The sequence below is a fragment of the Pollicipes pollicipes genome, unplaced genomic scaffold, assembly GCF_011947565.3.
Source record: "Pollicipes pollicipes isolate AB1234 unplaced genomic scaffold, Ppol_2.1 Scaffold_7231;HRSCAF=8579_pilon_pilon_pilon, whole genome shotgun sequence".
Classification (NCBI taxonomy): domain Eukaryota; kingdom Metazoa; phylum Arthropoda; class Thecostraca; order Pollicipedomorpha; family Pollicipedidae; genus Pollicipes; species Pollicipes pollicipes.
The window spans coordinates 36,173,545-36,187,257 of record NW_023597034.1 but is presented as its reverse complement, the minus strand read 5'-3'; the positions used below and the strand labels follow the sequence as shown (position 1 = coordinate 36,187,257).

The 13,713-nt window shown below is 50.7% G+C and overlaps 1 protein-coding gene across 2 annotated transcripts; it reads right to left on the bottom strand.

The window, feature by feature from the left end:
* Nucleotides 1–2,088: 2,088 nt before the first annotated feature.
* LOC119110732 (L-selectin) lies at nucleotides 2,089–13,497 on the bottom strand. Of its 2 annotated transcripts, none has more exons than XM_037234654.1 (4): nucleotides 13,460–13,497; nucleotides 7,545–7,638; nucleotides 3,502–3,758; nucleotides 2,089–2,973 (listed from the first exon to the last, which is right to left on the bottom strand). In XM_037234654.1, the coding sequence occupies exons 2-4, from the start codon at nucleotides 7,633–7,635 to the stop codon at nucleotides 2,668–2,670; spliced, it is 654 nt and encodes a 217-aa protein (XP_037090549.1). In that variant the 5' UTR covers nucleotides 7,636–7,638; nucleotides 13,460–13,497; the 3' UTR covers nucleotides 2,089–2,667. The 2 variants fall into 2 exon arrangements, with proteins under 2 accessions (XP_037090549.1, XP_037090551.1); XM_037234656.1 differs by lacking the exon at nucleotides 13,460–13,497 and adding an exon at nucleotides 12,913–13,031.
* Nucleotides 13,498–13,713: the final 216 nt, after the last annotated feature.

The following is a 13,713-nucleotide window of genomic DNA, read 5'->3' as shown; positions in this document are numbered from 1 at the left end:
CGCAGGGCGCCTCCATCCGTCCAAATCTCAGTGCTGGCTGTAGGCTCCCGTGGCGGTGATAGTACCCGCGCGTGGGGACCGCTCGCAGCTCGCGCCGCCGGACGCCGGCGCGTTTCACAACGGCCACAATGAAGCCCCGTGCTGGCGGTACGTGCACGGTGGCCAGCTGGGTCGACCCTCGGGCGTGTTGGGCAACGCCGCCGCCTGACAGGAAGCGGAGCCACTTCACCGGCGGTTGGTGCAACCCACCAGTGATGGGGAGCGGCTGAATGCGGCAAGCCCCGGGCGGCGGGGAGCAAGTCACCTCCGCAACAGTCACGGCCGCAACAGTCACCGCCGCAACAGTCTGTCGCTCTGTCAAAGGTCGACGCGTCGGCGGCGGGAGGGCCGCATTGTGACTTTCGTCAGGGCGTGGCTAACACGCACATTCGCCGCTTACTTTCACCGCGGCAGAGCTGAGCTTCATGTGATCTCCAGACACGAGCTGGAGAGAAGCGGTGGGCGTGGGCGGCCGTCCCGCCCCACCCATCGACCAGGTCGCGCCCGAGAGGTCACGCACCGTACACAGATGATCTCAGCCACCCGGGGCCGAGTTGGCTGGGACGGCCTCCTGCCTCTCGGAACCCGCCGTGCCATTGCGAGAGGTCCTGTTGACTGTGGTTGTCTCATTCGTTGTTGTTGCCATACTGTTCGTCTCGCCTCGAGGCCGGGAGGCTGACGCATGACATGCATAATTCAGTCGTCGAAAGTAAGTGGCGGTGGGACAAGAAGCCACCCGCCGAGTTTTGTTGGTTTTCCACGGTGACAGGGGCTGTTCATTTCGCCATCCATTATCGTTAATATCCGTTCCTCCTACAGTTCTGGGTGTGGGTCGTACGGCAGTGAAACATAAGGGAATCTCACATTCGCACTCACACATTCTCACGTTTGTGTTTTCACATGTTAAGACAAGCTTGTCCATGGTGAGAGGCAAAGGGACCGAATAATCTGCAAACAAAATCCTTTGAGCGCATGCGCGGGGTTGTGCACCTGCAGCACGCGACCAGAATATTGCGAAAGCTCCTCGAGAATACAGATGCAAATGAGCACCCGTACTTGCCAAGCGGTGTTTTCTTGAAATAGAGATGGCTCTCGGCCTTCAAGGTGGCTCTCAGTTTGCTAATGTTAAGTTGAAATATTCGAAAATTGATCCCAAATCAGTCCAGATGCCCATTAGTGGGTCCATAAAGTCATAAAGCAAGCAAATCCAGCGCACAGTAGACGGATCGCCATGCGCGGTCCGCGATGTGATGAAGCGCACAGTCGTTGCCAGTGACTGTCTTACCTGTTTCAGTGTCTCTCAGTGGTTGGCTCGCGTTCTGCAAAGTTCCCCTCAAATCGCAAACATGTCTGAAAAACGATGCTAAATTTGTGTACTCATGCATGAGAGGGTCTCTAATCCATCAGTTTATTGAGGCTAAAAACTTTTTTACGCAAGCTGTTTTGATGATGCAAAATCCGAGACTCCACAGAACGAGGTTTTTGTTCTCATATGTTCGTGTCAGTTGGTCCATACCGGCATCGTGTCACGTGCCGAACAGTTTAATGTCCAAAAAGTATTTGCACAACCTTGGACAGCATCTGGCAGCCACCGGCCCGAGTTGGATCTTCTGGACGCGTAACGTTGACGTTGCTCTAATCCTGGGCATCCATGTTAAAGAGTAAACTGTAAAAAATGCTGCAAGCTGGCAATTCTGGCCATACTGAAAACCAACGCTGGCCTTTCATTTGTCTACCGCCGCGTGGGTAGCAGCGCTTGACCGGCGGCATTTTTTCGGGAGATATGCTGTGCACTGGGGTGAATAAGAAGCTTCATTTGCTTTTGGAGGAAGATGGATAAGTTTATCTGCTTGTCATTTCGCAACTTTCTGCTTAATGATGGCCAGGTACTACCTATTGATGGGTAAGTATCCGTTGGGAAGGATGAAGCAATTTGACTTTCATTGGCCAAGTGCACATCCGTAATTACAATCGTCACGCAACAGTAGCTGCTACCATTGTATATTTTATAGTTTAAATTTAATAGTGCTACCTCAAGTCAAAAACAAGTATCACTGTTGCTTGTATTATACCACGTCATCGTATTCACACTATTGACTACAAGGGAAACTTATTAACAAAACCGCGGATTGTTTACGGCTCATGCTTCCTTTACTACTAATATTTTCTGGCACGCAGTTCGGGAAACAGCCCATTTTTCTGCCGCAATTGTGACAGGAGGTTCTGATAACTATTCAGATAGAAGTTCCGGCACGTAATAACGTATGCCTCCAGTCCGCCAGATATGGCATATGGGGTAGAAGACATGTGCCTCATTACCTAGACAGAATTACACTTTTCTGACGCACAGCCGGTGTCGCTAACAGCACGGAAGTCCTCACAAGCAGCGTTCGCTCTGGACAGACCTCACCCAACTCACTGGACAGGACTACTCCTGACACTGACCCTCGCGGAGGACACAGACCGCTCCCCGCACTCCTCAGCTCCCCGCTGAGGGTTTGCACGCGCCGCGGCCCTCTGGGAGCTTTCGAACACGACCGCACCGCCTCGGCCTCTTCTCCGATGCGACAGCGACCCGTCGGAGCCGGGCGCGGTCTGCGGTCGCCGCCGCGGCGCCAGCCCGGCCCCTCAGGGGATGCGGAGGCGGCTGGTGGAGCGCGCGTAGGCGAGCAGCTCGTCCGAGTCCTCGCACACCCACGGCTTCTGGTGGTGGCAGGCGATGTCGTGCCACTTGACGCCGTCGTCGTAGAAGTTGTTGAGGATGCCGACGCAGCTCTCCTGGCCCGTGCCCTCGGCCTCTTCCCGGTTGTCCGGCTGCGGCCGACCGGAGCCGCCCGTGTGCGACCAGTTGGGGAAGCCGTTGGTGATGCGCTGGTTGGTCGGCGGCATCTTTTCGCCCGAGCCCGACCAGAAGAAGCCGTTGATAATCAGCGGCTGCGGACGAAGAGCAACGCATGTTACTTTACCTGCTGCGGATGCTGCATTTTCTATTGCCAGCATACCTTGATAATCATTTCCCCGTCCAGGGTTTGAGCGCACACCAACACTTTTTTTAAGTTTGCAGCTGAGCATTGCGCTGTACTAGCGCCCTCGCAATGCTGAAATTTCAACAAAGGGCATTGTAACAAATAAGTCCACCCAAATAACAAAGTTGTATTGTGACCCAAACAAGTTAATGACGGACCACTTTGTCCACTAACATTAAGCCGACACCAGACCTTGAAAACGTATTGTTAGTTTTTCCGATAGTCGTCCCCAAGCCTATTTATAAGATGAACACAGTTTCAGCACTTCAAACAGTGTTGAGCCCATCCCAAATTCAGACTTCGCCCAAAACCGTAAATTCAGACTTCGCGGCTTGACGCATTGGACACTGCATGAGGCTGTGCTGTGGTCTGTGACGCGCGGGTGACTATCATCAGGCCAGACCACTCAGCCCGCTCTCGCCCCCCACCCGCTTACCTGCAGGTCAGGCCGGTCGCAGCCATCGAAGTCACACTTCCTGCCGGACGTCCAGATGTACTTGACGCCGTCCCGCGCGACGGCGCTCTCAATCATGCGGGCCTCCTCCGCTGTCTCGAGCGACACCAGGTCCTGGCAGTGCTTGCGGCAGATGTTGCGGCCGTCCAGCCAGTCACGCTCGTGGCGGGCCGTGGCGCGGTGGCGCCACGAGTAGAAGTAGTGGTGCCCGTTGCGGAACTCGTGTGCGTGCTTCACCCCTGCGGAGAGCGAGAGATGTGGCTGAGAGGCGCTGCTCGAGGACGGCCGTCATCAGCCAGCCCGGGGCGGAGGGGCTTGGTTTATTAGACGTGGCCGTTTCAGAGCGGCCGGCTTTTATCGACTGACTCTGGCCAGGGAACGAAAACCATCGGATATTAGAAGAGACTACGTCTGAAGCGGCAGAGCTTCACAAATCACAGCACAACTTATCAGCTTCCAATCTCACATGCTTATTGCAGCTTTGGCGTTTATGGTGTGCCATCCCAGACCAAGTAATGTCTCACGATGTCCTAATTCTAGCTCCTGCCTTCTTCAGCCTGTTACCACATGTGTGTTCGGAAGTACCACTCATGATAGCGTTGGATAAAGAGTAAAGCAGCCAGACTGTTGGATCAGGGGTTTATTCATTGCAACATCCTTCGTCCCATGGGTGCAAGTTGATCTGGTCATGACAATCGGGCATGAGTCTGAGTACAGCTTGAGATGGAGTCCGAGCCAGCGCTCCCAAGAGTCCCCGGGCTGTGTCCCGGGTCCACCCATGCCGCGTTATTTTTGCATGCAATGTAGATTGAGTTGCAAAATGCATGGGCCCGAACCCCAATTATCTAAGGTTGATTTCGTGCCCCCATTGCTAACGCCTCAAAGCTGAGTTCGTTCCTGGCGTCGTTAGTCTTTTGTTATTGTTTATTGGAGTTTTCGGGCGCGCCGACTGCGTGGTCCTTTGGCGTGCATCGGTTGTTCGCGTCTGGGTAGCAGCACGTTGGTTGCAGGGAAGTCACGATCATACGACATAACATCATAATATGAGCCCTCTGTCTGCTCCGGAATTTCAATGTTGACTATTGGTCCTGCCACCCACCCGCTTTCCAGCACTCGCCTGGCCCCCAATATGGGGAAATGTTTGACCTGACTTCAGAGGCTTTGGTCGACCGCAATAGGTCAAGCTGTGACTCAGGATTCTCTCGCATCAGGCCACTCGCCTCTTTCCGTGCTCTTTCGCAACTTGCGATTTAAATGGTTGGACGGGGTGCGTTAAGCATTTAACCCCACTTGCCACCAACCAGTCCCGCTCCAGTAAGAACGGATGGCGTGGTTCATTTTCAAATAACTAGCGTTGCAGACAACATTTGATTACTCCCTCCAAGACAAAATCAGAAGCCAGCACAACAGGCGGCGTGGGCGAGCCTTCGAATACATCCACGCAGCTATTCTAGCCGAGCTCTTGTTTTTCATTAGAATGCTGATGATGAAAGACGGTGAGTAAATGCATCCGAATAACGTCCATAACCTGGTTAGCTAAAATTACGGAAATAGAAGTGCTGTCTTAAATGGGTTACATGTTTGTTTTTGCTGATGGTAACAACGGCGGGGTTAAAAATAGTCCTCGATGGCTGTGATTGTGGACGACCTTACGGTTAATGCGAGATCTTATCAGGAAGACACACAAACAGGAAGAGGCCTCACGATATGCGTCTCAAGTGAGATGGACGAGGCAACGGCGCTCCGGCAATTTGAGCTAGAAACATGTTGACAAACATCACACGAAGGCCACCGTGGCAGTTATATTTAAATGCTTTTGAGATCTGAATAGCACACGAAGGCCACCACCGCTGTTATATTTGAATGCTTTTGAGATCTGAATATCACGTACCAATTCGATGCACACATTTGGAGTGGCAATAAGTTCATCATTTTTACTGCATGCTGCAGCATAAAGCTATAAGGGTAGTGGCTACGGGGGTTGAAGGGCGGCGAGAAAACAGCATGAGGCTGAAATGCGACATGGTCAGGGTTGTTTTCAAAGAAAGCAGATGGCCAGGGCTACCTTGTTTAGTTGCTTTGTAGAGAGAGAGAGAGAGAGAGAGAGAGAGAGAGAGAGAGAGAGAGAGAGAGAGAGAGAGAAGAGAGAGAGAGAGAGAGAGAGAGAGAGAGAGAGAGAGAGAGAGAGAGAGAGAGAGAGAGAGAGAGAGAGAGAGAGAGAGAGAGAGAGAGAGAGAGAGAGAGAGAGAGAGAGAGAGAGAGAGAGAGAGAGAGAGAGAGAGAGAGAGAGAGAGAGAGAGAGAGAGAGAGAGAGAGAGAGAGAGAGAGAGAGAGAGAGAGAGAGAGAGAGAGAGAGAGAGAGAGAGAGAGAGAGAGAGAGAGAGAGAGAGAGAGAGAGAGAGAGAGAGAGAGAGAGAGAGAGAGAGAGAGAGAGAGGAGAGAGAGAGAGAGAGAGAGAGAGAGAGAGAGAGAGAGAGAGAGAGAGAGAGAGAGAGAGAGAGAAGAGAGAGAGAGAGAGAGAGAGAGAGAGAGAGAGAGAGAGAGAGAGAGAGAGAGAGAGAGAGAGAGAGAGAGAGAGAGAGAGAGAGAGAGAGAGAGAGAGAGAGAGAGAGAGAGAGAGAGAGAGAGAGAGAGAGAGAGAGAGAGAGAGAGAGAGAGAGAGAGAGAGAGAGAGAGAGAGAGAGAGAGAGAGAGAGAGAGAGAGAGAGAGAGAGAGAGAGAGAGAGAGAGAGAGAGAGAGAGAGAGAGAGAGAGAGAGAGAGAGAGAGAGAGAGAGAGAGAGAGAGAGAGAGAGAGAGAGAGAGAGAGAGAGAGAGAGAGAGAGAGAGAGGAGAGAGAGAGAGAGAGAGAGAGAGAGAGAGAGAGAGAGAGAGAGAGAGAGAGAGAGAGAGAGAGAGAGAGAGAGAGAGAGAGAGAGAGGGAGAGAGAGAGAGAGAGAGAGAGAGAGAGAGAGAGAGAGAGAGAGAGAGAGAGAGAGAGAGAGAGAGAGAGAGAGAGAGAGAGAGAGAGAGAGAGAGAGAGAAGAGAGAGAGAGAGAGAGAGGAGAGAGAGAGAGAGAGAGAGAGAGAGAGAGAGAGAGGAGAGAGAGAGAGAGAGAGAGAGAGAGAGAGAGAGAGAGAGAGAGCGAGAGAGAGAGGAGAGAGAGAGAGAGAGAGAGAGGAGAGAAGAGAGAGAGAGAGAGAGAGAGAGAGAGAGAGAGAGAGAGAGAGAGAGAGAGGAGAGAGAGAGAGAGAGAGAGAGAGAGAGAGAGAGAGAGAGAGAGAGGAGAGAGAGAGAGAGAGAGAGAGGAGAGAGAGAGAGAGAGAGAGAGAGAGGAGAGAGAGAGAGAGAGAGAGAGAGAGAGAGAGAGAGAGAGAGAGAGAGAGAGAGAGAGAGAGAGAGAGAGAGAGCATAGAAAGCGTGTCGTTCTCAGGCCCCGTTAAAGTGGTGGATGTGTGTGTGGGTACATATGATGAAATATCCTGGTAACATGCAATCTCAAACATAATATCCTGTCGCAACTTAGCAAGATGCACTGGTATCTGGCTAGATGAATAGGTAAGCCAACATGACATAATTTCAACGTGATGACGAATATGCTGCAGTACGATTATAGCTCAGTTGTAGTATATGTTAGACGTCTTACAAAGTGCATTCGGATCCCAGCCATGAAACTGCACGCTAGGTTCAGTCGAGCAAAAAATAAGGCATCTAATGGTACATAATTGAGAACTTTGTATAGCATGATGAGTCGTGCTTTACAGTGAAAGGTGTTTTGGACAAGGGTCGCAAAACGAGGGCTGTCACATGCTCTTTTCGAGACGGCAGGCATACACTAATTACCAGGTTCTCACAGAGATTAACAGATCTTACAGATGCGTGAGAGATTCCGTAGAGAGCTAATGGTTTGTCGTCAAAAAGGCTCATCAAAAAACACAGCAGACGGTGCTAGCTAGCAAAGAGCACCAACACAGCCAAAAAACGGATAAGACGTCGCGACGCTGATAGCGTTATTTGGTACCTGATGTAGTGACCGCACAACTTACTGTTCGCACACGCGCGAGCGTCTGGCAGGATCAGGTCTCGCTGCGCCGATATAGCCGCAGCGACGGCGAACAGGACCAACGACTTCAGCATTGTCTGGAACGGAATGGTTTGCAGCTGAACGTGACTAATGGTGTGCTCCAGTCAGCCCGAGCTTGAGGCTGAGGCCGAATCATCCGCGGAGTTGATCATACTTCAGTTGAGTTCAAGTGAGATGACTGTGCACACTATACGGTGAGGCAGATCGCAATTCATTTCTGATCAAACGAATCTCAAACGTGATTTGAGCCGAAGACAACCATTAATCGTATCAAGCTTTATTAGTGTTACATCATGTGTGTTTTATGTGGGACGAGCCTGCCTATATTCCGCATATATTTTGCATAAGGGCGGAGCGGATATATCAACTCTGCATATACGTCACATGAGGCGGATCTCATATATAAGCTCGGATACTTAAGATATACTTGTAGGGCGTGCAATACAATCTTCTTTCTTTTGTTTCAAAAACTGGCAACGGTTTTTTCCTTAAAAAACTATTTGTTCAAACGATATATTAAAACATTGCGAGCAAAGTCCATTTGTTTTTACTTGGGCCAGTGCACTATATGTGCAAAGATAAGTGATACCATGCGTTTATGGTTCATATCCTCCCATTAGTTGCTTTCGGACGCTACCGTTTCTATTTTATGATGTTTCCAGGCATCCATTGGTAGAATAAACCACGAAAATTCATGCTGGGCCTCCTACACAAAAATATTTTTGGATATGGCCTACCGAAGAGACAGCCTTCCCGCACCAAGGCCGTAAAAAGCCGCACAGGATTACGGAGAATAAATACCTTGCTGGCCAGACCCCTGTGCTTTCGTATGGTTAATTCGTTACACCAGAGTGAAACACATGTTACCATAATAGCACCACAAGTATAGACATATACATGTAGACGAAAAAAGAAATCAAAAGTCAGAGAAAATGACGAAGTCCAGTCGGCAGTCGTTGAACCATGCTGAGCCGCTCGTGCAGCCCTGACATTGATTTCACGGTCCAAGAAGTCGGAGCGCTGGCCGTGCGCCGCTGGTGCGGCCCGGCAGACCGCCGTCCCTGCCCGGATCCGCGCGGCCCCTGAGACTCGGGCGCCCGCGGGCCGGCCCGGGGTCGTGACCCGTCTCCTCTGGTGCAGGAGTCCAACACGCGTGACTGCGGTCGAACAGTCGTGCTCGTCGGACGGACTGGATTTGTTATGCCGGTGTTTGATATCATAAACTAACGTAAATTTCGGGGCGAAAGATGTTGAAAGGCAGCGAGTTCAAATTTTAATGCTCTCTAACCGAGTTATCTCAAGCCATTTCCTTCACTGGGTCATAGAGCTGGGTCTCTGAGTTCAGGGTCATAGTACTTTGTCGCTTAAACTATGCCACACCGAAGAAATATCCTATCCATTTTGCGGAAAAGACGGGGGCAATCTCGTCGTGGATCTTTCATGGATGCACTTTAGCTTAAAGTAGATATGAAACTGATTCATGATGACTGTAAATTCCTAAGCTTCCAATGATTCAATGATAGAAAATGATTCCGGCACCAGTTTGTGTAAAACATCATGTGATCGCTTTTAACCGAAGGCATCCGTATGAGAGATGAGAAACACACCCGTGAGAGAAGTAAGATAAGCATCGAGTAATCCTCCTTCCCATGGGCTTTAGGACTCGCGTGAGAACTCAAAGCACGATCGTGCTTCTGGGAGACTGAGCGCAGAGTCGAGCGCCTGCGAAGAGCGGCGATAATCGCATGTTTACCCGAGATCGCCTGTGAATGTTTACCCTTTTCTGGAGTACACCGACCGTTCAGCGAAGGGCGGCCTTGAACCCGGTCAAACGTGCCGGTGAAAGTGGCTGCTACGCATCTCCAGTTCCGGCAGCTGGCCGCGCGGAATCTGACCGCCGGTCCGGACCGGACGCTGGCAGCATCACCCGCGGGCGGAAGAGGCTGACGCGGCGCGGGGAAAGCCGCTCCCCGCGCTCACTTTCACGCGCCCGCGCCGGCTCCGGCAGAGAGGTGAAACGATCGGCTGCCGGTCTGGCCGGCCCTCGTCTCGCCGGGTGACAGGCGGGGGCCACGCTGCGGCCGCGCTGACGGCCCGTCCGGGCTGACGTCATGGGAGATGACAGTGCGTCGCGTCATCAGCGGGTCGAACCGACGCCGATCGGCGCCGAGTGGCTCGCGGACCGGAACGGACTACGCCGAGGAAGCTGGAACTTTGGGTCGGAGCGCAGGGAGAATTCGCTGCAGACGACGCGCGAGAGACAGATTGGCTTGAGAGCAGTCGTTGTGTGTGAAAGGAGTGAGCACAAGACGAGACTAGGGAGATCAAAAAGTTTATGCAGGAAGATCAAGATGTGCAATCAGTAAAACGCCTTATTTGATGCAAGATCATTTAGGCAACGGCAGAGATAGCTAGTCCCATGTGAATTATGTCAAAACCTGCCAAAACCTGCGTGCGTGAAGTCAGTCGCCTTTGAGACAAACACGAGCGAGTCCGGCCTTTGTCCATGTCCGTTTTTCTTTGGGATTTAGCAGATGCCTTCGTTGTTTAGCGATCAAATAACATTGTGTAACGTTGCTTGAGCATTAACTAACTACCAACATAGTGATTTCAGCACCAGAAAGCTAGTCAAACCAATAACTGTGTTTATTTCCTCTTGCAGCGGATGAAATTAAAGTATTGAGATGAAACGGAGGCACTTTGTGAGGACATTTCGGCTTATCACAGCTGATAGGGCTAAAGCTGTGTATGACTCCCATGGTCCCATGCGTGGAGGGCTTACCCCCGCATTTAAACATTACATAAAGGCGAGACCCCGTGATGACGTCAATGGTGGGGCGGCAGATGTAAACAAGGTCGGGGAAGCCATTGCATTGTTGCACTGTCGGCAAGGGCGGTTGCCAAGTATGGATCTTTGCATATCATGACAGAATGACTAGGCATTTTAGTGGCAGTTACTCCCAAAGCAGCTCGCAATTTGTTTTGCAACGTTTTGAGTGTCTTCTGAGAGCTTTTTGTTTGTTTTTGTTTGCTTTTTTGTGTGTTTCATTTGTTTGTGTGCTTTAAGTATTTGCCACACACGGCAAATCGTGGCCTTTCACCTTTTTGGCCAAACGCCTTTTGTAAGGAGTACTTGCGTTCATAAGACCTGAAAATTTGCATTACTTTAAACAAAAACGCTTCATACGTATTCGGTTATAGTTGGATTTGACTGACGCGGAGGGAATCGTTCCGTTCAGGAATAAATTCAGATGGACATCATTTGTTAACGCTTGACGCAATGCCAGACCACAACGACGTCACTGACGCCTCCTTAGACAACAGCTCGTTCCCTCTTTCGGAACAACTGTTCTACCTCTTGGCATTACCTTGGTATCGCCATTTCTGAAAGATGTTAATACTCAATTTGCGGTTGACTTGCGTCACCACTGCTCTGACAGTGTTGAGGCAACTTGGCGTTACAAATTTACACGACTAAAAACTTCGTATTGTTAAACGGTCTGCACTCAAACGCTTGAAAAACATCACAACGCTGGTATCATTAGAATCGTCCTACGAGCTGCTGGAAACTGCAAGAAGGCGTGAGCATTGTGCACAAGGAAGCACCAGATCGCAAAAAGCGTGGTGATGCATTCAGCTTCTTAAGATCTTCATGACTTACAACACTAAAGGTCACTTCTCACGGGGAGCGTCAGCTATAATGACGCACGTAACTGGAGCAGATTCGGTCACACGCGGGCAACACTACTTCCGTGTCGTCTGTCCAGCCGCCCATAATCTTGGAACTTCTCGCCCGCTTTTCATAAAACCGCCGACAGTCGATTCGCAGCACCTGATAGCATTAGCTGCAGTGAATCAGGTGACTTTGTGATGTGCAGGTAGCGATGGCGGCATAAGTTATTTCCGATCATTCGAACGTCATAGGTAGTTGTTCCGCGCCAGTTCCAACTAGATGATCAAAAATAGAGGATGTTTTAGTGGTATGGAGTTGGTTTCTGGTCGATTCGTACCCCGGGGAATGTTGTCCTGAGGCTGACGATATGCCTCTTCAAGACTTATTCCAAACCTTTTGATTGGGTGGATTTCTAGGATTCAGCGCCGGCGTTAAGCAATGCCTGTCACGTGAGCCCTGATTTCACCATCCGATCGTAAAATTCCATGTCAACGGCAGGCTTTTGCCGCGAAAACTCAACGTGCCGCAGTGCTCTGCACGACCTGTCCTGGCCTGTGCCGGCAACGCTGCCTTTAGCAGAGCCGCTGTCCCCAGCTGCGGGTCGTCCCAGTCAGCGGAAAACAGCAAGCGCCTCAAACGACTCGAACGCATTCCGCTGGGAGCGGGAGAATCAAAATGCAGACATTCTGAATAACTGAGGCATCAGGACGGACAAAACTGTCGCTTTTCCCCCATGATTATCGAGTTTGTTGAGTATGTACCTCAGGAGTAGAGCACCCATACTATGTGCTTGCCACTTTCACACAGAAGTCAAGCTGAAACGGCTAGGTTCCGCATTTTTTAGACGGCCTGGAATCTTTTAACGGCAAATTCACTGGCATTTCTTAGTTAACCTTAGCTATAGCAGCTTCTGCCTTTGATACGTGCTTGCCTGCAAGACTTAATGAATCTTTGTTACTAAGGACTAGCAAGATGACAAGGCATCGTTGGGTGTTTTTACAGGTAGTTCGCATTTAAGTAAATTTAACGCCGTTTGAAATTTTTGGGCTTTAAGCAATCGTTTCTCTGTCTACACCGCGTAAATCAGGGTCATCCATCAATAACGTGAGGTACTTTTGGTCTCTTGTGTTTTATTTTAATGCTCGTTTATGGCTCCCAACTTAAAGCCTACGCCAGATTCAGCCGTGGTGAGCGGGCGCATGCTGAGATATTTAAGCCTCATAGTCATTTTGGTGAAAACGAGTTCAAGGCTGAGTAACGTTTTGGATTATCACTAACCTCATATTCTGAATGTGACAGCTTAAGTTGTTCATGTAGCTTTCTAATATATACCGCGCACGAGTAGCCGGACAGACTTTAAAAGAAACTTCCGATTCTGAATTTTACAATGTTTTATCTAATACCAGCTTTCGGTGGATGTTTAATTGCCAATGTAATACCCGCAAATGCCAGTCAGAGATTCGATCTCAACACATTAGTTCTAGAGTAAATATACTACTCTGGTATGGGCTGAAGTAAAGATAGGTCTTGCAACTAAACGCACTCCTGGAGCAAGTATTTAGAGTCAAACAATGTGTGCAGATAATGCATGTCTGCCAAATCACTACACGACGCACAGAGAACAAGATCGTGCGAACAAACGTCATTTAGTATTTACCTTTCGGAATGCAACTGGATTGAACAACACCTGCAGAATACAATGTTTGGCTGGAAGCCTTCCAGGCCGCCCACGGAGCGATTCAAACGACACAACTGCTTGTATCCGGAGATGCTCTCTGGTTCTTCACATTCGGTGCATCTGTATTGGCACATATAGAAATAGCTACACATTCACCCGCCAATGCGCTACCTTTTATGATGATTGTATCGTCTGCCCGTACGGTGTCGTCCACCTGACCCCTGGTCACGTCGGGTCCCGTCGGCATGCAACTCGGCACCAGACTACCCACTCGCACACGTGTCCCAATCATTCAATAGTGGAATTCACCTCACGCGCTTCTGCCCATGAATTATTCCTTTCGTCGCTTCTGCTCGCTTTTCGTCGCGGTCGCTTGCATGGGTGCCACAGAGCGTCAAGGCCTTCATTAGGGGAATTAGCGATTGCTTGCCCGAAGGCCAAGATCAATTATGCCAACCTGCACTAGCGGGACCGCTGACCGGGTTAAGTTGCTGCCGCCGTCGACTGTGACGCTCAAGCTGCTCACCTGGGAGCTGTTCCGCCGCCGTCCACTCTGGCTGCGCGCGCCGCCGCTACCGCAGTGCAATGCGCCCACCGGCCGCGGGGCTAGCCTACTTATGCCGACCGGACGGCTAGCCCCCTCACCGCACCTGCGCCGGTCACTGCGCATGCGCAGTGTGCGCGGGGCTCCCGCAACCGCTCGTCGCTCAGACAGCCCGGAGCTAAATGAACGCTACGAAAGGCAAGGTGCATGGAATCGCAACGTGTTTTCGAACGCCG